Genomic DNA, 23,634 nt, shown 5'->3' on the forward strand with positions numbered 1-23,634 from the left:
ATCATCTTTTCCAACAATGACATAGCTTGCAAGTATGTGCTTTTGTGATGTTAGAAGCAGATAAGTTACTTTCATTTGGAAATTTTTCTTATTTTTGGAGTCAGTACATTGTGATGTACAGGTCTTGATGACATGAAAGAAATCAGAATGTTCTTATTTTCTTATTTGGCAAAATTTTTCTTATTGGGCTGAAACATTGTTTTAAGAAAGCTTCTGATTCCACACATTGGCTCAGCTGGTTGAAAAATGCCCCAGGATTTTTTAACCAAGGATGTGTAAATGAGGAAAACAAAGCAGTTCTCATTCTAATTAGGCACTGGGAAACTTTTAAGTCACTGTGCAGCCTAGGAAAAGATGTCATTTTAACCGGCTTGGAATCAGACTGAGTTTTGTTTGCAAGCAACTTCTTTCAGCCAGGAAGGATATTTTGCATAGAGTTTTGCATGTGTCTGGCACAGTGCTGAGTGCATAGATGTAGTCTTACAGAAAACATCCTCAGTAACACTTCCTGGTAAGAATGATGACAGGTATGCCTCCATATGAGAACATCCTTCACATCCGATAAAACACTCATCTGTTCTTTGCTTGCAGAGTGCATTCTTTCAAAACAAGGTACAGATCAGAGGCACAGCTCACTAGCTAGGAGGCAATTCATTAATAACAAGGCTTGATGAAAGCTCTGTAGTTTTTCAGCTCGGTAGTTTGCAAAGCTGTGGGATTTTGTGTAGTTCGAAAAGAAATATAAAAGGGACTATTGTGTGCACCAAAGACAGCTTCTTCAACAGCTTGTTGGCTCCAAAGACTTCCAGCCAATAGACTATAAGGAGATCATGATTAAAAAGAAATGCAAATGGAAAGAGAGAACAGGCTGAAGTTTCTGAGAAGTTGAGTAAAACCTCCTTACTCTCACTAGATGGTGCTGCAAAAACTCTGAACTTCTGATTGAAGACTGAAAAACAAGATATTTATTTATGTAACTGATAAAATACAGGGTTTTTTTATGCCCCCTACTCCTTCCTGTTACATATCCTGGGCAATGTCTTTTTAAAGCCCTGTAAGGAAGAGCCTTGATAATAATATAAAAGGATATGGTGTGTTTGTCCAGTGGGCTCATCTGCATTTATGATGCCTTTTCCTGAATGGTATCACAAAGGATACTGAGAATGCATTTATATTTTCATTTTCTTTTATTTTTAGCTAGATATGGCTTGTTGAGGTCAAAGCGACTTATTCCTGCTTGGCCAAACATTCAGACCAAGTAATGAAGACCTGATGTACGCACTTCTGTTTCTGTCTCAGCATAACACATCTATTTTCACACCTGGTAGGCAGAAAGGATGTTGAATTTGGCAGTTTAAAAGTTAGCAAAGGGAAAGCTAAGAGTGAGGTGTCACTAGATTGTGTCTCTCCACAATCAAAAAATAATGAACAGGCTTAAAATATCAGTTTTCACAGAGACAAGTAGTCACTTTTAACCTCTGCACCATCGTTTCTGGATGTGTTTAGGTCAGGGGGGTTGGAACTAGGTGGTCTTAAAGTCCTTTCCAACACTAACTATTCTGTGATTCTGTGATTCTGTAAGCAGTATTGCTTCTTTTCCTGCAAGAAATCAGTGAGACTGATTAGTCTTCTACAAATACAATTTTCCTATCTATCTCTACAGATTTTCTTTTCAGCTCAATAGTTTCTCTCTCAGGTTAGAAAGTTGCTTATGTAGGAAATATTCACACATGCCATAGACCACAACAGTATTTGCACTAGTCAGAGACAGAAATGTTTCCTTAGGCATAATTGCATGGATCTTTCATGTGGGTATCTGCGTATGAGTTAGTTATCCCTAGCTTCCGTCTTAACAAAAGAGGATGGGCATTTCTAGGGTTCACCTCAAAGTTGGTATTAGGATAGCTGAACTGTACCTATGTTTTTTCTGCTGACCATAATAATAGAAAGTAACTAGCTAAAATACACCTACAGTTTATGTATCTGCAGTAAAGTGAGATGAATATCATCAGTATTTGGAACAGAAAGGCTCACAGCTGGAGTGCTAAGTGATAGCAACTCATACAAGCTCTCTGCAATGTACCTGCAAAGGGGTGTCTCTTACAAGCTGTCTGCTCAGCCTGCTGTGGCTGCTGCGGAGGCTATTGTAGAGAACAGGCCAGGAGAAAAGTAATGTGAATGCTGGCAAAATAAACTAAGAAAGGTTTGAAAGTTTATACGAATTCATTGAGCCTGTCATTATGTTCGGCCTGGCTGAACACAGAGCTCCCCAGTTGCCTGTCCTGGGAAACTCTTGCCTTGAGCATTGCGCTTTACATTTTCAGGTGCGTGTTGTCCTCTTGCTTGTGTATCTTTTGGGCATATGTATGGTCTTTAGGACTTGGGATGATGAACTAGATGCTAAGTTACAAACCTTCATCAAGGAAATGATGAAATCACTCTCATTGTTTTAACAAAATATAAGGAATTAAAAGGAAAATTCTGATTTCTAAAGAGATTTCGATTTTGAGAGATGGAAGGCAGAAAACACATAAATGGTTTGTAGTCATTATATGTATTTTGGTTAAGGCTGCACTAGTTCAAATTTACAATAAATCAAACATAAATGAAAAAGCATCCGAGGTGGTTTTGTTTTTTTTAAGAAGTCTGCTAGGTTGATAATTGAAATGAATGATTTGTAAGATTCCAACACAGCTATGCCTTTCAACTGATACCATTCTTTTAATTTAAGATTATCCACTTTAGGAAACAGCTGGCACAAGAGGCAAAATGCATGCAAGGTAATTTATACTGGCAATCAACTTGCAATTACAAAAGAAATTAAACCATGACTTTAAACTGCCTAACTCCTCCCTCAGGCCAGTTAGTTATTTTGTAAACAGAATCAAGGGGAGCCCGTTCCCATTATGAAGAGTTATGGCCACTGTTAGAGTGACAACACAAAATCTCGGGAGCAGGGGCTATAACTTCTGAGCTGGTCTTTGGTATCTCTTGCAATGCTTTGGTCTGAAGAAAACATGAGTTGGCTGGTGAGTTATCTGCCCGTTGCTGGAAGTTAACATTGCTTTCATAGCTGGGGGTTTTGTTGAGACTTTCTGTTAGTACTGGGTTTATGAGTTCCCTGTGTCCTATTTGGACTTCTGGGTGAGGGACATTCTCATTTAACCTCAGCACTGGAACTGATGCCTTGCAGTACCCCTCTCTTCTCAGTACACCTGGGGTGCAGATGACAGAGGTTGAAGCTGTGCTTTGATTTCGCCAAAATTCAATTTTGGACTAAGAAAAGGGCTTGGTTATGTCACGTGGGCACGAATATTTCTGGTTTGGAGGCAGCATTCCATGATGTGCTAATTCCACCCTGAGATTGTGTATGGCAGCTAATAGCTAAGGAAGTGTTGAATACCTACTAATATTTTGATGTCCTTCTCCATCAGCCTGAAGGAAATATGAATAGATTCAGTTATAAGATATTAAAGGAAGTTGATTAAAACATCCTCTCCTCTGTGGGGACTTGAGGATTAGAGAGGTGTTTCCAAACAGTGCTCTGAATAATTTAGTTAGATAGTTTGCCGTTAGAGATCAGAACCAAATGAACCATGAAACAGACCCTCTGGCTGTTATTTCTTAATTAACTTGATGTGAAGACACTCCCAGATCAGGTAGGCTCACATAGATTTAATTACTTATAATGCACTACTATTATTTAGTGCTAGCAATACTGTAGCTGTGATTCAAGAAATTTCAAGCCCATAAAACAGGCAGTACTTTTTATTAGGCTAGCCTATAGGTGGAAGAAGTGCACAAGCTTTCATTAGGTCATCAAAAAAAATAGTGCTCAATAAATATGACCTTCAATTATTTCGAAGGAAGAGCTCTGCTCGGAGTTCAGATTATCAGGATTTTATTTCCTCCTGGAAACACAATTTCACTTTGCAAACAGCCTCATTACTATCCATTTGCAGAGTAACTGCTGGGAGTTTCTTGTTCGTTTCTTTAAAAGTAGAGTTTAGGAACACAAGGTCTGATCAAGATGCAAGGCAAGATACAGTAAAGAGATTTTATGCCAAAAGCTTCTCTGCTTTTTCCAGATATGTGGGCAGTCTAATAAAGGTATTACCTATTCCTAACACTGTTACAACCCTATGCTATTATTTTTCTTAAGAAGCTACTGAAAACTCTCAGCAATCACCCTACAAATTGCTAATAATGAGGTAATTTTCAAACTGAAATTGTATTTCAGTAGGAAAATAAAACCATAAGTAGTGAATTCTAAGGAAAACATAGTTTTGAAATAACTGAAGCTCAAATGTATTGAACATTTTGTGGGGAAAATAGGAGCTGTTTTTGAGTTGGATTAAAGAAACAATTCCATGGTGAATTCTTTATGCTCAGGCATATTATGCAGCTTAGTTATAGCGTTTGGCATATCTGACATATGTTGGTGGAAGAGAAGACTTGGACTTCAGCTGGAAATGTAAATGCTTCACATGTTTTATGGTGTAAGATTCTGGTTTTCTCTGTGAATATATGTGTATGAAAAAAGTGGCCTATATTTCTTTAACCTAAACTTTATTAAAGTGTTTATATTTGGTATATAGCTCCTATAGTCAGTGGAGAGAAATATACACCTCCAAAGGTGGGCCCTGGCTAAATCAGGTTGTCTTCAGGAGTTAGTTTTCTCCATTGACAATTCTCCAGTTATTAGACCACAAAGTGAGCTGTGCCAAAGAAACTGGCTGGCTTGAGTTTTGGCCACTGATGGAGAAATCTTCAAGCTAATGTTTTCAGTAAAGCCCTCCACATACCTTTCTTTCTAAAGGTTTGAGTGTGGATTTCGTTCTACTGATTTCCATATAATACTGTGGCATCTAGAAATGCACATCTACTAAAATGACAGGTTGAGTCAGTTTTTAATAGAGTATATCTCATGTATGACCAACTGCTGACTCAGTCAATTGAGAGATGAAAGTGGGCTACTCACAACAGTGAAGTTCAGTAAAAAGATAGTGAGATAAAGGATATGAACTCCTGGCTTTTAGGATTATTCATGCATATCACACACCAGCTGCAAAGGTAGCATGTCACTTTTCCCATAGTGTTTATTGTTGTGCATTATCCTATAACATGCAAGCCGAATCCCCTATTACTACTTGAAAGTTGTTCTGCTCGCAGGAAGAAAAGATAAATCTGGGAGCAGAGAATAATTTTTGCTAATGTTTTGTTCCACTAAATCACTTCAGCAACATCAACAGCAATCTCTGCAGCACAGGGGAAAACGTAACAACAAAATGTTGATTTATCTGCCTGTTTAATGGTGGAAGCAGGGACACATTGATAGGCTCAGGCTGATAAAACGTTTCAGAGATCTAGAAAGGACATTAACAGCACTGCCTCAAACCTTCATCTGACTAGAGATATTTTCTTGTCTAAAGAGTCTTTAAAGATGGGCTTTTTATTTTTTCAGTTACTGGACCATTAAGTAGCCATTAGCTATTTATTCAAACAGAGGTGCGGATGCAATAGGGGAAGTTTAACAAACTTTTTCAGCACATTTTCATCAGTTCCCAATAGCAGCTTCATACAGTGTCTTGTTTGCCACTGTCTGGTGCAGATGTGCTCTGGCAAAGCAGGCCAATCTCAGCTACCAAGCTCCATCCATCAGGGTCATAGATAAGTATCATGGAAAAATCCTGCTTCTGGAGAAACTATAGGTAAAGGTTAATTGTAGGGGTACATGGTATATAGTTATTTATGGCAAGGGAAGTGATCACAAGAGCATAACTTTCTGTTGTCACAGGCAACTATGTCATTGTTGCTTAGAAGGGTCCAGCAAACCCACCCAGTGCACTTCTGCATATGATCAAGCACTTTCTAGTCTTCTGTAGCTAATTAAAGACCCACTGTAAAAGATAAAGAGCCGCAAAGAAAGTGTTCCCACAGGAAGAGAGCAGGCGAGTTCTATAGCAGAAGGACAGGAAGATGCTTGAGGCTCCAGAGCCACACATAAACAGTCAGCTACTAATCACTGCAGAAATTCAACCTTGGCAAGAGGTAGGGATTGTTTTTAGATTATAATCAATAGGAAGAGATGCATATATACAGCATATGCAAAACATAGTGAAAAGACAGAAGACGTAAGAAGTTGCAAGGACAGTAATGGCAAGAAAAGGAACAAGGGAAAACTGAGAAAAATCACTCTGTGACTGTGCCCTGATTATGAATGTTCCAACTCGTCAGTGCTACTACTTAAACACCAGGAGGTCCTCCCTCCCCTTTGGCAAAGAAAGGCTGCTGCTTTGTGATTTGCTGTTCACTCCTTACAAATGCAAACTTAACAATCTTACATCGAGTGCTCTCTTTTACTGTAGAACTGGGTTAAGTAAATTCAGATTTTAAAGAACAGCAAATGAGTGCTCTTATGAGTATGGGTATGTGCAGACGTGTCTGTGCATGCCTGAGTGTGTGTTTTCTGATCCAAAATTCCCATACTACAATGTGGTTGATACAGAGTCACAGCGTCAAAGTGACGTCAGATGTGGCCATTAAGAATCACAGTCCACCCTGAAAGTCCATGCGCTCTTAGCTACAGAGTTATATGAGTTTTCTGTGGCACATGCTGTCTTTGTACAAGGCTGTGCTTTGCTCAGCTTTCACGGTTTCCACTGAGCATGGTCCAATTCCTTCCTTGGCTAAAACTACTGTGTTTTCTTAGCTGAACCTCGTATTTCAGCAGCAGAAGTGGTAAATATTTTATATGTACAAAAGAATTCCGCATTAGCTTATTCTGTTGTCCATAAAATTGTCTGGAATCTGTGTTTAGCAGCAAATAGGAAAATGTACTATAAGAAACCCGTATTGAATTGAGGAGCATACACATACACACTTAGAAAGTGAATGTCTCTCAGTTGTCAGAGGTACTCTTGAATTTCTTCTATATGAAAAATACTAGATATATGTGTGCTGTTAGTCTGGAAGAGATGAGATGATTCATATATTGGCAAGTAGAAAGACAGGCTTGTAACAAGGAAAGCAAAACTGCAGGAGATGAAAAGTGGATATGAGACTGATGGGGCAGGGGCCTGTGTGAGATACATTAACCTCTGTACATCACAGCTGCTTTTTGTTCTGTGCTGTTCTTCCCATGCGCTAAAGAAACAATTGTGAGTTTTGATGTGAAGACCCTACAAACAAACTTAATGATCTTGGTAATTATTTTATGACATATAGTTGGAGATACTGTCATTCTGGCTTAGTGTTTAATCCCTTAGCAGCTCAATAGTGAGCAAGTGAGTTGAACTTGATTCACTTCTCCATGGCTGGAGCAAGAGGTGAGAAATCAAATCAAAGGATTGCTCATGTCCCTGAGCCATGCTACATCTAGGATTTTGTGGACATTTTTGTTCGAAGTTCCTCGGCTTCTGATACCACTTTACATGAATATGTGTCTTGTTCCCCTGCTTTGAAGAATTTTAGTGTTCTTTGTATTCACTTGCTACATCCTCAGACAAAGTACATTTTCATGGCAGGAAGAAGGAAACAAAAGGAAATGACTCACCGAGATAACAGCAATGAAATATCTTTTCACATTATATTCTATATCTGCTAAAAAAATAGCCATAAATTTTGCAGTGATGCCAAAGCAGACATTCTCCAAGGTGCTTTTAGAGGTGTTTAGAACATGACTCTAAACAGACGAAGAAATGAAAGAAAGTCACCGTTTAAGACATTTGTCTGCCAGGTCCATTCAGTTTGCCATTAATGGGAATTGTGTAGAAGGTCAGGTTGTGAAGGGTACTCATATGAAAGGAATTTCTGCTTCATGAAAATGCACAGCTGATTGCTTTGTGAATTCTCTTTTTGAAGGTAGGCATGATCTAATGGCCTGAGTAATTGTTTTAATGAAAATACTCGCTAACACTTGCATGAATAAGAAAGTCTAATTTGTGGTAGGAAATCCATTCAGTCATTCCTCTGAAAGTTTCGCCCTAATTCATGTAGTAATTCCATTGATTCATGTAACCATTTGCACAAAGGGGAAGTTGTGAATATTTGGGGAAAATCTGTGTTAGTGCACAAATTCATATGAGGGATGTCTTGAGGTTGTGTTGAATTCCTTTCTCTCTTTCAGATAGAGAAACGTGATTGCTACTGAGCAGATTTTCTCTGCACTGTGAGTCAGAAATGGGCAAGACAAGCTTGAAGGGACTAGTTCAGGCTTTGCAGAAAGCTGAAATATATTCACATGCTCATCTGGGCTGCAGTTTAACAAGTACAAGAACAGCAGTCAGCTTATGACAGGTTTGCCTGGAAATATGCTACGTGGAAGCGTTGTAGGATTCAGATCAAGATCCATGTCTAGATTGCAGCACTAGGCTGGGTCAAACGTTAGTGTCAAGTGAATGCAGCTGTACTGGTTTGGTACCCATTCCTGTTTAGACAGTTAACTTGAGAATGTCTTTGCACTGTGCTGTACTGGGTGAAGCAAATGTGTCTTCCATGAATATAGTCATATTAAGGTTGTTTCAGGAGAAAAAAACTTTTCTACACATTATGCTTTCAGTTCTGCCTTTGTAGTATAATTATTAGCTGCCAACAAAAATAGAAGTTTGATAAAAATAACATAATATTTAGTTATCTTTGGGATTAGGCATCTGGGTTTCTGACTTTCTTCAGTTTTCTTCATCACCTTTTGAAAAGACCGGTTTTCAGTGGGACTCATTGCAAGTCCAGTACTGGACATGCAGGGAATACTCAAACTGTGTGTCACACTGTTCCTGTGTGTTCCTATGCAATCTCCTTGTTATGTCCTTGTTCTCATCCTCATTAACACTACCGTGGCTGTATTCTGAGCACAGCCTCCTCCTTTTTCAGCCCCTAAAATAGCATCTCAGCATGCAAATGAGACCAACTGAGATTAGTTCTGGAAGTACTGAAGTGCTTTTCCATAGCAGGTAATAGAGAAGAATCCGGTCTTCCCATTGACTTTCCAGAGCCAATTAGGGTGTTAAAATGTAAGGAGTAAGAATCCTGACTGAAGCTCTTTTATCTCATGATATCATATCCTTCCAGGTCACAAGGAGAAAGAAGCAGACCTGACATCTCTTCACTTATGTATGGATGTCTCTGACAGGTAAATCTGCATGAAGGATAAAATTACAACTCCATGGTATGTCCTGAGCTGTCTCCCTGTTGCAAAGACAAGTGGGATTGGAAAAGAGATCATGCATGGTTGGGTATGAAAAGGCTGTACAACTCTTCTTGCTCCCCTGAACACTTTGACTGTGCAGACCTCGGTGTTTGGGACTCATGACATTTGCCAGAAAAACAAAGGATGAAATGATATCTATTATAAAACAAGCAGCAGGCAAATAAGAATTCTAGGAATTAGAGAAATTAAGTTACCAAGCCTTCCTTCTCCCAGATACAAGAATTGAGAGGAATGCTCAGATTTTCAGTTTCTCTGTAAACACAGGGTGTCTGATCTCATCTTCATTTATACACCCGCACAAGTGCTACCCAATCCAGAGATTTATAAGATGCCCAAAGGCTACATTATTGATATGATAAAAGCAGCTGACTATAAGCCATATACAAGCCACTGGCTATATAATTTAATGTTCAGTTTTTCACAGCTCAGCTGAAGTGGTGGGTTGTATAAATATTCAAGCAGAGAAAACTGTGATGGAAAAGCTATTTGCTATTTTAGGGATGTCAAAGCACCTTCACCTAAATATACCGCTATAACAAGTTTGGGGCCATTGCTAGCCTGTGGTTTCTGCAGACGTTCCAGGAATGGCACCCAGCTGGGTAAAGGCCAAAGACAACAGACTTCCAGAGTCTTCCTGAGGACTCTGAAGAAAAGTTGTTGCTGTTCTGGGTCCTGCTAATGCTGCATTTCCCATCTTTCTGCCTGTGGGAGCTCAGTGCCCAGGTCAGGCAGGGGTGGCAGTGGTGGCAGCAGGCAGAAGGACCTTGCTTCCCAGTTAGATAGGAAGCAATGGTCTAGCACACCTTGACCTCTGCTGCTGGAGATCATCTCAAGAGGCAAGAACACAATTCAACCTCTGCTGCTGCTCACTCAACCTAATTATTGTTAATTAGTACCAAATGAAAACATGGAAAAGCAGCATTTTATGATGGTCTCTGGCTAGATAACAGACACCACTTACAGGTAGGTCACAGATCTGCCATGAACTGAAGTTCTAATGATAATTTTATTTGGAAGATGTGCCCTAGAGATAACATCTGTGTCCTGCTGCCAGCCCAAGTATCCGGTTTACATGGTGCAGTACATGGCACAGAACACGTTTGGAATGCAGATCAAATTGTTTGCCATCGTGACACCTCAAACCTAAATTAGAGGATGAAAAGGTTCCATAGTATTTTAATTTCAAGCAGTTTACATCTATAAAGCCTCGAGCAACTTGGTCTGATTGTGCAGCTGACCTTGCTTTAGCAGGAGGTTAGATTAGAGACCTCCTGAGGGCCCTTCCAACCTGGTTTATTCTTTAACTTTATGATTCCATGTATTATGAATTTGTATTTTACACAATTAGATATATGCATGAAAATATGCATGTATATAAACAAAGTACATTAATATATACACATATTAAAAGCTTCAGGAAAGGCTAAGCAGAGATTTCTGCCCAGGAAACTCCTGGAAGGGTAATTTTGCCCAAAGGAAAGAAACTGCAGATCCCCATCAGGAGCTAGGTCTACAAAGAGGCAGCTGAATGCAGGAGAAAGTAGAAGGGGTCATCAGGAAAACCAGGATGTCAAAATCTCACTATAGCTCTATGTGTGTATATACCAATGTAAATCTAATGTAGAGAGAAATATAGGATGATAGTGTGCAAGTTCAACTGTTCCTCTGCTCTGAAATAGCAACTCTCAAGTGTGCTTTCAGAGATTGTCCATTAGCTGCTTTCATGTTTTTAAATGCTACAACACATTTGTGGTCCCAGAAAAAAGGTCGTAATTTTTCCCATAAATCCCAGACATCTTTTTCACGTATATTTTTAATTAATATCTTGGGTAATTTGCTCTACATTTTCCTTGGGTTTATTGCCCACAAATCCATCATGAACTATGCTTGTAAAACTTTTATGGTTAACAAGGTATTGGATCCCTTCTGCCCATGAAAGTTTTACCTTCACCTGAAAGCAGTGTTCTGGTTCATTTTATGACAAAGCATCACAGGGAGGGCCAGGAGGACCTTACAGCTGACTGAGTGCTGGAGGCAAGGGGGATCTGACCTGAAGAATAGGAGCTCATTGGGTGAGATGGCGGAGTAGCAGGGCCGTCTGCTGCAGAGCCTGCGAGGTGAGCTCTAGCCTTAGTATGCACATCTACTGACAGGTACTCCTTGCTGTAAATCTGTACCTGGCCTTTGAAGTTTCTGCATCTGTAATTTGCCTGTGGCAGCAGATGCATCATTGTTGATCTCTGCTCCGTGCCAGCTTGGCAGGACACTGAGCTTCAAAGTGGATTTTTGACAAGAAACATTTCTGGCCAGATCCCAAAGCATCGATAACACAATGCAGCTGTGCTCAACAGCGAAGTGACATCTGCTTATTGCAGAACATGACTTTTAAGCTCTTTCCTACTTGGGTGGAACTGTTATGATGGAAATGGTCTATGAAAGTTTATGTTCCCACCATGGAATTCACCAGTGTTCAAGAATGAATGAGAACTCAAGCTTGTGTCTCCACTTCTTATTATCTGAATATGAAATATTCAATTTCAATGACTAGGGCAGAATGAGGAGAAAGAAAATCACACAGAAACTTAGGACCACGCAGGAATAACAGTTTTATAACATCAAGTACAGTGGATGGAAGGGGACAAATCAGACCTGACTTATAACCCTTTTCTCATTTTGAATAGTCATTCTGGTTAGCCACAAGAGAGCATATTGTCCAGTATAAGCTAGGTTGGATGAGATAGGCTTTGCTGTAGAAGAACTGGATTTCTGAACATAATATCAGGATTGACATGACAATGACTCTGGTAGTTGTGGAGAAAGAAAGAAGAAGGAAAAGACACTGAGTATTATAAACAGATGCATTGCCTAGAATTTTAATGATCTGTTTTCCAGGGTTACTACTTTAGCCAAATTCCTCCTACCATTTGCTGTGGAAATTCAGAGAGCTGCAGAAGACAGTGGACATGCATACACCCCTAAATCCAGCCTCCTGCTGCCCACACAATGTCTGGATGCTGATGAGAAGTTGAATTTACTCTGTGCTTTCTCCCATGGAGCCCTCCACTTTTGCTCAGCACTTCTTTGTTGTTCTGGCAATACAAACTAACAGCCTCTTGAACTAGCATCTCTTTATCAGCAGAAGAGCATCACGATTCAGAACATCAAGTGCTGCACTTGTGCCCTCAGGAGGGAACACAGAGGATGAGAAGATCAAGAAGATGAACCAGACTATACCTCTTCGAAAGGCCAAACAAGCTCTGAGGTGAAGTGAGTGTGTTTATCTAGGGGCTGGGCATTGATTTCTCAGATCCTGCTGCTTGAAGTGACAATCGGGCACAGGCAGTTCTTTTTCCTGTTACTGAAAAATTGAGGACATCACTACATTTGTCATATATGTAGTACTAACTTGCAAGCAAATTATGTGCTTGGTGTATCTCACAGACAATAAGGAATGAAATCTCACTCTGCCTTCGTGCTATGCTGCAGTTCTATGGAGTTATTTCAATTTAATGAGAAGTAGGAGAAATAAGTAGGACTCTAGAGATACTAATGAAATAGCTGTCACAGCATGTCAGCAGCAGTGGCAGAATGAGAGTGCTCAAATCCTGGCCAGTCCTCTACTGCAACCCTGCTGTTAGCTGGTCCCCGAGTATTTCCCTACAGATCCCATTATTGCTGTTCCTGAGAGTCTCATTTCAGGCTTTCAGCTTAAATGGCAAGTGAGAATCTTAGTTGCTCTATGTTCCATTTGTAGTCAACAGCAAGAGATGTTGGGGCAAATCATATCTCACGTGGGCTTTGCAATTGCTGATCCCCTCCATTAACTGTAATCAGAGACTAACCAAAACTAATTCAGGTGTGTAAGGTAAAGGTCTAAAATTGCAGAGCCCCACACCAATTGTATAAATGTACCCTATCATTTACTGATGTATTTGAAATGCACAGTCACCTGTTCCTGGAAACTGGGACAATACATTCAGGGTCATTTGCTGGATTTCTTTCGTGGCAAGCTGCAGGTTTATGCACTCAAGTTCATCTATGTGTACCTCTGCCTTTCAGCAGAGGAGGTGTTGCTTAAATAGCTGTTTGTGTGTGTGCAAATATGGCTATCACTGTTATTCTGTTTCTTGCCTGCTACCTTCTGATGGGCATGGACCATTATCTAGAGTAGTGGAGAGAGAAAATTCACAGCCTGACTTGGTTGCAGTGTACCTGATGGGCTGGTAGCTTCCATGCCATCCTCTTTCTGCATTGAGGATACATGTTTAGATTTGGAGCTGGAAATATGAGAGCATAGTTGATAAAATGTACGATGCAACAGGGTCCTGATATTGTATTAACATCATACCCAGAGGCTTTCTTCAACCAGAAAGGAGCAAAGATGAATTCTTGGTCCTATGGAAGGGAATGGCAAGACTTACATGTATTAAAATTTCTCACTTTTTGAAAGGAAGAAGGCATGGGAGATTTGCTGATTCTCTCACTATATGGAAATCACTCATCTGCACAAAAAATAACTCACATTAAAAAACATTATAATGGGAGAACTTATAACAAAAGAAAAAAGAATTATATAAAGTACAGAACAAGACCATTGGAAAAGAACACGACAGGTTTTTTAATGTTTTAAATTGGAAATGAAGATGATTTGAAACTAAAGCTCTTCAGAGTTTCAAAGATTTCCAGGTTAATTTAAAACATATTAATATGGCTCTGTTTTCAAAATTGCAAACTGGGAGGCTTTCATTTATTTATTTTTCAGCTTGAGTAGCTTCAACTTCCAATTCATAAAAAGTATGGAAGATATTTCAGTCTAAGTGAAAACGGATTTTTCTATCTGTATCTAAATGAATATTTCCCTGGAGTTTTGGTCAAAGAAAGTTATTTTGACTTTATGTCTAAATGCTGAGTGGGAAAATGCTTGGGTGCTTAAAAAATCCCTGCACTATAGAAAAACAATTGGGAATCATGTACTGCAACCAAGATTGCTTAGTGACAGGCTAAAGCTGGACTCTAGTAAGAGTGTATGCACTTAAGCCTATTAAAATATCTGGAGTGTCATAAAAAGTTTCAAAATAGTTAAAATTTAAATTATTGAAATGCCTGTTTGTTTGGGTGGCTTGTTATTGTTCTGAAGTGTCTCCCTGGCTGGTGCAGGCTGTTTCATACCACTGCCAGCCCTTGCAACCAGCACGGCAGAACCCAGCTTCTGTGAAGTTTGATTTCAACAATCTGAAGACATTCAAGTATCTCTGAGAATAAGCGTAGGCAAATGAGAAAACAGCTTCTATGTATTAAGTGCTGTGTAGAGGGACCTTATTTTCCATAGGTCTAAAAAGTAAAAGGTTGATTCATTCTGTTTTGTGCTGCTTGTCAAGTTAATAAATACATCAAATGCAATTACAGCATGACACATGATATGTATACAGTGCTTTTGCATCTGCGTATGTCATGATATGTGACCGTCCTTACTGATGCAGCAGTCTTTAGAAGACCAAACAGCATGATGCACACAAGCACTGTGTTACTCAGCCCAGGCACGTGGTTTCAACTGCTTTGCATGCCACTGAAGTGAGGGTTCTGAAGCACCACAACTTCCATCTGCACTAGCATTATTTTTCTTTGTGACTGAATCTATATTACCAGAGTATGTACAAAATTCTGGGTTCTCCTCAATCCTCCCTCTGAGAGATAAGATGCATAAAGTGACCACTCCATCTGCCCCTTTCTATTGTAAAGAAGTCCAGACACATGGGCTGCAAGAATCCCTGATGTACTCTAAACAGTCAGTCAGCTAGCAGGATACGGGGAGACCTGGGGTCCTAATGGGCTCTGCAACATGAGCTGGGAGATGTACCTACAGGTATACAAGAAAATGAAGTATTTCGCTGCACCAGCTGTATTCCACTGAGAGTGAGACAAGCACTAGGGATGTGGTTGGTGGTATCTAGAGATGGTCTGAATCAAAGAGCTGAGAAGACCTCTAAAGGATGGAAAAGTTCAGGCTCAAATCTGACAGTTCCACATAATTTCCAGTGTTATTGATGTTTACCATTATTGAGGGTCTCTTGGGACTAAGTGTGCTGTATCATACACATATTTATCCTTCAGTTCCTCTTGGAGCTAGTTCTCATACAAAGCACAGCACGTTGTTTCCTTACCATCAACTAAGTCAGCTGAGAATATCAGTTTAATAATACATAGAAATGCAACCTCAACCTAGATGCTTCAGAAGAAAGTTCAACAAGTAAGAAGAAAAATACATGATGTTCTACATTTTACTTGTTTCCCCTGTAGATTTATTTAGCCTCATTACAATGTAATATTAATAACAAACCTAATCTCAGCCATATGTGATAGCAAAACTACAGAGGTGTCATGTGCTGCACAGACAGTTCCCATGAAGTTTGCTCCTATCATTGCCAGAGAGTCCACTATCTCTCCACAAGTCTCTTTCACATGTTTAATCTAGCTTTTCATACTTTGTCAGCAAGCCTAAAGTTCTGTAACACAGGTAATAGCACTATCTCATTATTTAAGTATTTTATACTGATCTGGTTCTGTGATAGAAATTATTGCTTTACTATTGCAAGAACATTGGCCATTGACCATGGTCCAGCTATTATATAAATCCACATAACAGAACAAAGAAGAGAAGACCAAGTCTTGGCGCAGGCACAGCAGGCGGTTGCTTAGTGGAACAGGTGGTGAAATGATCATTGGCCTCCTGACATGCCTACCTGAAGCCAAACTGGCTGTGAATGAAACGGAAGTTGGTGTGTGGAAGTTTAGGGAGTGGAGGGTAATGTTTCCAAGACCAGCTGTTGCCACCTCCACCTTTTCCTACTGCTGGAAACAGGAGAACCTAGCTGTTTTCTTAGCTCTCACCAAGCAACCTGTCCTTCTTCTTTGTCCTTTATTATGTCAGGAATGGCCTTGCCTGGGTACCACCCTGGTCTGAACTCTGATAGTATGTGCTATGGGAATTCAGTTGGCTTTCACCGTGACTGATGAATTATGGTAACATTCTGTATGTACTAAACCAGAAGTTATTACCTGTAAAGTTTACTTTCAAGAGATAATCTTTGTACAGCTTCCTGCCATCCAGATGCTTCATGGCATCACAGAGCTTCGTGGTGTTTGGACACAGAGTCCTCTGCATTTTATGCAAGGCGTGGGCCATCGCATACACAGCATTCACAACAAACATGATCTTGGATTCTTGCTCGTAGTTGGAACTGTTGATGGTGAAGTGTTTGTCACAAGCCTTTTTATGTGGTTTACGGTTCTGGAGATTACACTGGAATTTTTGCTCCCAGAAGTCCTTGAACCAGGGGTTGCGCCTGTTATTGTAAGGGCTGAGGCTTTGGAAATACGTGTCAAACTCTTTAACTGGATGGGAAGCAAGTTCCAAGGTTATTGCCCCAGCAGCTATGTGCTCATTGCCCTTGACAATACTCTCTTGAGCTCCCCATCCATCACTGGCAATCCAGGTAAAGGAGACATTGAAGCGGTTGGCAGCTGCAATGAGCTCCCGAGAGTCATCTCCTCGCATGAAGAGCACCACCACTCTGGCATTGGGTTTCTGGAGCAGCTCCCTGATCACGCCATCATAGGACTTCCTGATGTTGGACCGGCCCACTTTCTCTGAGGTGGCGATGCAGATGTTGCGGAGGCGAGCTTCCTGCTCAAAGGCTTCGATCCCTGTCTCCCCGTAGTCTCCTTCTGAAGCAACCGTTGACACATAAGTCCAGTTGAAGTACCGTAAGATTTCAGCCATGGCTTTGGCTTGGTAGAAGTCCGGGGGCACTGTCCGTGCGAAGTAGTCATAGCGGGATTTGTCGCTCAGCTTGGCGCTGGTGGAGGCATAGCTTATCTGGGGGATCTGGAAGAGTCTGAGCAAGTTTGCCACCTAGAGAGAAGGGTGAGAACACAGGTTTTTAAAGGGTGGTATCCATAGAACTCAGCAGAAAAATCAAGGGAAAGGCATAAACTGTCTTTTAACAAGAGGTGTTCTCACAGTCACAGATTAAGGGTGTTGGTAGAGGATGCTGGTAACAGGCTCCAGTGAGAGCAATGCACTGTGCATAAGCAGAAGAGATGTTCTGCTGCCCAGTTAACTCCCAGGATCCTACTGGGACTGTAACAGACCTTTATTTGTGTCAAACTGTTTAAACTAACAGAGAATTTGATACAAAAGCCAATATACTTCAGTCAGAGTCTGTGCTCCTTACTAAGATCTGGGGACATGCATGACTGCTGCTCATAGTGTAATTTTTCTTCTCCAAGACTCATTGTATTTGATAACCAAATGCACTAATTAGACATAAATTCCCCTTTATGCACATATCACGGTTATACATGTACAGAGCTGTCTCAGGACTTTCTGCCCCCACTTGTCCAAGCTCTGAGTCCCCATCTCTCCTAAATTTACTCTTCCAAACTCAGTTTTTCTGAGCGGTTCTGAGTGCAGTGCCCCTGAGATGGCACATTTGTTGCATGGTTGTGCTCCTCAAGTACTGCACAACGTCATGTTGACCTACAGCTTTTCATAAATAATGAAAACCTTTAATAATCTCTAATTGCCCTTCTTATGTGATTTATGTGTTCCATAGTCCTGTTGTTGATTTGTTTTTAAATTTTCATCTGATGCTATGTCCAATGCTTAAATATTCCCAGATCTACTGTGTTACTCTCACAGATGTGTAGTTCCTTATTATAGCTGGAAAGAAATGAAGAAAGTATATGGCATTTTTTTCCTATGATTGCTTCTTATATGACAAAGGGAAGACTTTGGAGTTCTGCTATTGGTAAGTGGAAGCTGTGTCCAGTAAATCAAATTTAAAGCTGTTCTTGGAGTACAGCCTGACAAAACTATTTGAAAAGCAATAGTGTACTTGAGATTCCTAAGGCAAACTTATTAAATATTGCCCAGTCAATTTATTTTTCACATTTTCCCCAATGTTGCTCTGACCACACTCTATATTTGTGACAATTCAAATGCAAAGGGCTATTTTGGAAAATATGCTGTGGAACAAGGCAAATTTTGGTCTCAGGCACCAGTAGCAAAATAGACAGTGGTAAAAAAAGCCGAAGGAATATTATTGCTTTTTGGCAACCCATATTGCTTGGGATTGTATCAGTTTGGATGCTATCTTCTCTGTAATGCAGACACTGGACTAGTGGCTCAATTTCCTGTAATACCTGTAACCTCTTGTCTGGGCCAGATTCTGCTGCCAAACCGTACATGTGCAGTGCCTTTCACAACCCCTGGGCCAGTTGGAACAGTGGATTTGGGGAGTTCCTTGTCCTCCTGTCCTGGAAAAACAGATAGGATGCTTTGGCATCTCAGCTCTATCTGGGGAGCAGAAACATGCCTTCATAAAATGAACCACTGAGACTGGTTTATTTTAGTTTAAACCAAAATAAAACCTCTTCTACACTGTTTGGAAGGAGTCTTCTGATGGAGCTTTGGCTAATGCTCTGCTGTTTTGCCTATGGATATAGGCACAGAGCTGGGAAGTGCTCTGGATAAACAAGTTACTGTTCCTCAGGAAAGAGCTGAGGTGTCTTAACCACCCTGCTCAGTCGTAATGTATTAAACTGCCTTATGTGGGATTTAATTTCCATTGTGGTGGTTTAAATGAACAGCTTTAGAGCAATGGGGTAGGCTGAGAGGCTTGTTTTGTCACCAAGGTCCAATGGATGCTTTCAGCATTGTTAAGCCGCTTTGCAACTTCTGATTACATGCCCACATATCCACATGGTTTGGTTCACATGGCCTCACTCAAAAAGAGCACTTAGATTTGGCAGTGAGAACGTCCTCTGTATAGCTATTCCGGAACATTTCCCGCAGCACCATGTGGGTTGGAATTGCTATTCTTGTCTCAGTTTATTCTAGCAGGAATTATTTTATTTGAGCTAAACCATAATCAAGATATGCACACATATTCTGTACTTTCTTCCCCCAGACTGGCTAAAAAAGAAGTCAATTTTCTAGCTATAACAGTGCTATCCAGCAAGTAGTCAAGCCTTCAATTCATAAAAAGATATTCCTAACAAATATAGCAGCTTTTCTATTCTTTTTATTATTTTGTTATTTTTACTGCTTATTTTTATTGTTTTCTATTTTTTTATTATTTCTTTTAGTCTAAGCAACAACAGTATCCATATGCAGGGAAACAGAACTACTCTCCCATTTTATAAGGGGGCCCTGAGCCTTGGAGATCACTATCTTCTAGCATCCCTGCAAGCTGCCTGCAATTCTGCTTCTTGCTCTATGGGGAGAAGAAAGCTTTCTTGTGGCACTGCTCCTTGCTGTGATGTTCTGCGCTGCAAAGCTGTTTGGATGGCAGGTTTTTCATAGACCAGAACCTAAATAATATGGGAAATCTCGATTAATCATAGAGGATGGTGACCCAATGTTCTCTGAGAACTGTGACTGATCATGATGCTCAGTGAAGCTGTATTGTTATTATTTCTGGAAATTCTAAAGTTAAGGATTTTCTGGAATAATGCAACACCTTGATTCTAGGCACTAGCTGGTTTCAGAACAGCTCCTTTTTCCAGTTGCCCAGAGAAGCTGTGGCTGCCCCATCCCTGGCAGCGTTCAAGGCCAGGTTGGACACAGGGGCTTGGGGTAACCTGGCCTTGTGGAAGATGTCCCTGTCTGTGGCAGGAGGTTGGAACTGGGTGAGCTTTAAGGTCCCTTCGAATTCAAACCAGTCTGGTATTCTATGATTTTATAATTTGCATGATCTGAACATCTGACTCTGAAAATCAGACCCTGATTAAACGATCAGCAAGACACAGGTAATAGGTTCTACAGAGGGGCTGATACCTAAGGCTATGTCTATTCTGCAGTTTCTCAGTATAGAGGAGGACGCTGAAACATGAATCAGAGTTGTGTGCACCAAGATTGAACCACTGGAGTTGTACCTATGCCATGTTTCTGTGCTGCCTTAGGATGTATACTACAGCTTCAAAAGTACAGTGCAGATCCAGCTTTTGCTAAGTGAAATAATCTATTTTGGCAAAGCTCCAGGCAACAATTTAATCAAGCCACGATGCATGCAATTAGAGCCTGAAATCCATATGCTGGCACTTAAGTAGCAGTAGTAGCCTGGTTTTTTTTTGCTGTCAAAACAAGTTGGTTTTGCAGACACTCAGCACCTTTGAAAATAAGGCTGGAAGTTCTGTATCTGTAACTGAAAACAACTGCTTTGCACAGCTTGCTGTGAACAAAGCATGCTGATGTAGTTAGCTTCCAGCACGATGGGAAACCTTTATTTGCCTTCATGCTGCTGGGTTTATTAGCGAAGCCACTGTCCTGTGCTGAAGTGTCCACTTCCCAAGCAGACCTGGCTCTCACCCAGTTTCTAGGACAGAGAGTAATACACAAGGAGCTACCATGAGCACGGCAGAAAGCTGAGTGTGAGCTATGTCCTCCATAGGCATAGACAGCAAACCCTCAAATGAAGGGGCCAGGACAAATCCAGAGGAGGCTGATGTCCCTCTCAGGGTGCTAGAGCCATGTCTGTCGCTTCTACTTCCCTGTGCATCAGGGGCAGTACAAACACTTGTGGGAAATTGCCAATCTCATTTATAACAGTGGAAATGGATTCATAATAGCTACCTGCAAGAAGCCATGAATTCACTTACAGCTATCAAACACATGAACCTGGTTTCTGAGTATATCTCTGGCCAATCAAGAGTCTTGCTCATAAATGGGGTCAGGCACATAACACCTACATGTCTCAGAAATCTCAGTCTGTCTTTTGATTTGTTGAATCTCATCAAGCATTTTGCCTGTCCTCCATAGGACCATTTTTGCTGGCAGTAGGATTTATTCTGATGATTTTGGTTAAAATTTCCCTTCTTACCATCCCAGAGGCTTTTACATGGGTTGTTTGAATGTGTACAGGACAGAGGAGCATATGGAACACTTTGGAAAGAAGGAAAATCTCAGAAGTCTTAGAAAGATAGGGTTTCCTCACTACAATACATAAATGTATGTCATAGAATCATAGAATAGTTAGGGTTGGAAAAGACCTCAAGATCATCTAGTTCCAACCCCCCTGCCATGGGCAGGGACAGCTCACACTAAACCATGTCACCCAAGGCCTCATCCAACATGGCCTTGAACACCGGCAAGGATGGAGCATTCACAGCTTTCCTGGGCAACCCATTCCAGTGCCTCACCACCCTCACAGTAAAGAATTTCTTCCTTAGATCCAATCTAAACTTCCCCTGTTTAAGTTTGAACCCATCACCCCTTGTCCTGTCACTACAGTCCCTAATGAAGAGTCCCTCCCCAGCATCCTTGTAGCCCCCCTTCAGATACTGGAAGGCTGCTCTGAGGTCTCCACGCAGCCTTCTCTTCTCCAGGCTGAACAGCCCCAACTTTCTCAGCCCATCTTCATACAGGAGGTGCTCCAGTCCCCTGATCATCCTCGTGGCCCTCCTCTGGACTTGTTCCAACAGTTCCATGTCCTTTTTATGTTGAGGACACCAGAACTGCACACATCTGTTGGACAGAGGGGGCCTCTTGTCAGATGGCAGGGCTTTCTGCACTGCTATAATTTCACCATGTGAGAATCTCATGGCACTTAACACGGTTTAATGAATCTGATTTCACAGAGCTCCTCTGAGACAGGCAAGAGCTCCTGTGGCTGTTTTCAACAGTAAATTAGGCTGCTGAACAGAATGGGATTGAGGTACAGGAGATTTGTCTCTATCGAGAAACTGGAGAAATCCCTGTCCCTCTGAACTGCAATCTGTCCTAATGGAGATTCAGTAACTGCCTGAAAAAGTTTCCTGAGTATAAGTTGCTTGTGCTGATTCCCACAGCAAGACCATGGCAAAGCCATATCCCAAGGATTTCCTAATGTCTATATCATTGCTATAGCACAGTGACTGAGTTCTTGCTTTGAAGAAATGTTTGTTGCTGCTGTTGTACATTGCATGTAGTTCCTAAATGATAATTTTCAGTGTGGGCTTTTTGTTATTGTTTGGGCAGCTGCAGACCAAAATACAGCTAAAGAATTAAAAAAAAAAAAATATTTGGATTTTTCCTTTTTTCTTAAATCTAAAAACATTTTAGCAAAATTTTGGCAGAAAATGTCATTTTAGAAAAGCAGGACAGAGACATTGATTCTGAATGGGCTGGAGTGTGAGTGTGTGATAAGTGGTGGGCATAAATCTAATGCAAAGAATAAACGAAGTGCCTTTCTAGTTTACTCTCTGTGCGGGCCTGCTCCCAGCACCTGGCTTGTACATTTGATGTCAAGTTTTAGAACTTCCCTTCTTTCAATGTATAGCAATTTTCTCCCATCCTCTTGTCACGCATCTCAGTAAAGGACACTTGCTTTGTGTTGTTGAGAACAAACCTGTATATACTGAAAAGCTGATATTAAGTTCCCACCAAACCTTTTCTTCTCCAGGCTAAGTGCACCTGGTTTCCTCAGTCTTTTCCTGTAGGGTATGTGTTCCAGACTCTCCTACCCATGACTATAGAATCATAGATTCATAGACTGGTTTGGGTTGGAAGGGACCTTAAAGATAACTGAGTTCCAACTCCCCTTGCCATACGCAGGAGCACCTTCCACTAGACCATTTGGCTTCAGTTAGACTTCAAGCTCTGACCGCAGGAACGCATTGTCAGTGCTGGTATCTCAGTCCTTTTAATCATTAAAGGTCAGTTCAAAGAACTAAGCCAGAAGCAGTGAAGCTATTTAGAAGTCCTAGCCTGGCTTGCATTACTGAGTACTCTTGTGTCACATCGCAGGTCTGTGATTTGGTATTTGGTATTACAAGAACTGTTTACTAGTTAAAGAGCATTGTTCCTTAACAAAATTTCTTCCAAGAAGTAACTCAGAAATAAAAAATTCATTACCAAGCAAACAAATAAAAATGTCTGGTGTTTTTTTTTTTATTACTGGGGGAAGGCAGAAGACAACATTGTTTTAGCTTTGTTTCCCTGAAAATTTTGGCAACGAAGCTGGGAAAAATATAGCTAAATATTTGCAGTGGACTCAATAGCTGTCACATCCAGAGAAGCACTGTTTGAGCAGTGGAATAATTGCCTGTGTGAAATGAACATCAGAAAGAAAGCATACTGCCAGAAAAACAACTAGGATTTCCGCAAAAGACCCAGGAATTTCTGTTTTATATGTGTGTCCTGTATAAGAAAAAGTAAACCAAGAAGGACATGCAGAGAAACGTTGTACTCAGAGAGAAGAATTGTTTGAGAATTGTTTTTTTTTTCTCTTTTTTCCTGCAGGGTATAACACAGTGAGCTGTCACATATGCACTCTGCTTCCTTACAGCATTAACTGCTGAGGTAAGCTAAGCACTAAGCCTGCACACTGAGAAGAGATCTGTGCAGAAGACCTTGCTTTGCATGAGAAGTGAAACTCTTCTCTTGG

General features: G+C 40.7%; 1 protein-coding gene across 1 annotated transcript in view; it reads right to left on the reverse strand.

The window, feature by feature from the left end:
* The window catches only part of GRM3 (glutamate metabotropic receptor 3), a gene marked incomplete at both ends in the record, with an annotated part of 45,330 nt that overhangs the window by 15,969 nt on the left and 5,727 nt on the right, over nt 1-23,634 (reverse strand). The window contains one exon of the mRNA XM_080623205.1: nt 16,265-17,120. Coding sequence (XP_080479331.1) covers nt 16,265-17,120 — 856 coding nt within the window. The remainder of the gene's footprint in view (nt 1-16,264; nt 17,121-23,634) is intronic.

Source organism: Psittacula echo (assembly GCF_963264785.1).
Source record: "Psittacula echo genome assembly, chromosome: 1".
In the NCBI taxonomy this organism is placed as follows: Eukaryota; Metazoa; Chordata; class Aves; order Psittaciformes; family Psittacidae; genus Psittacula; species Psittacula echo.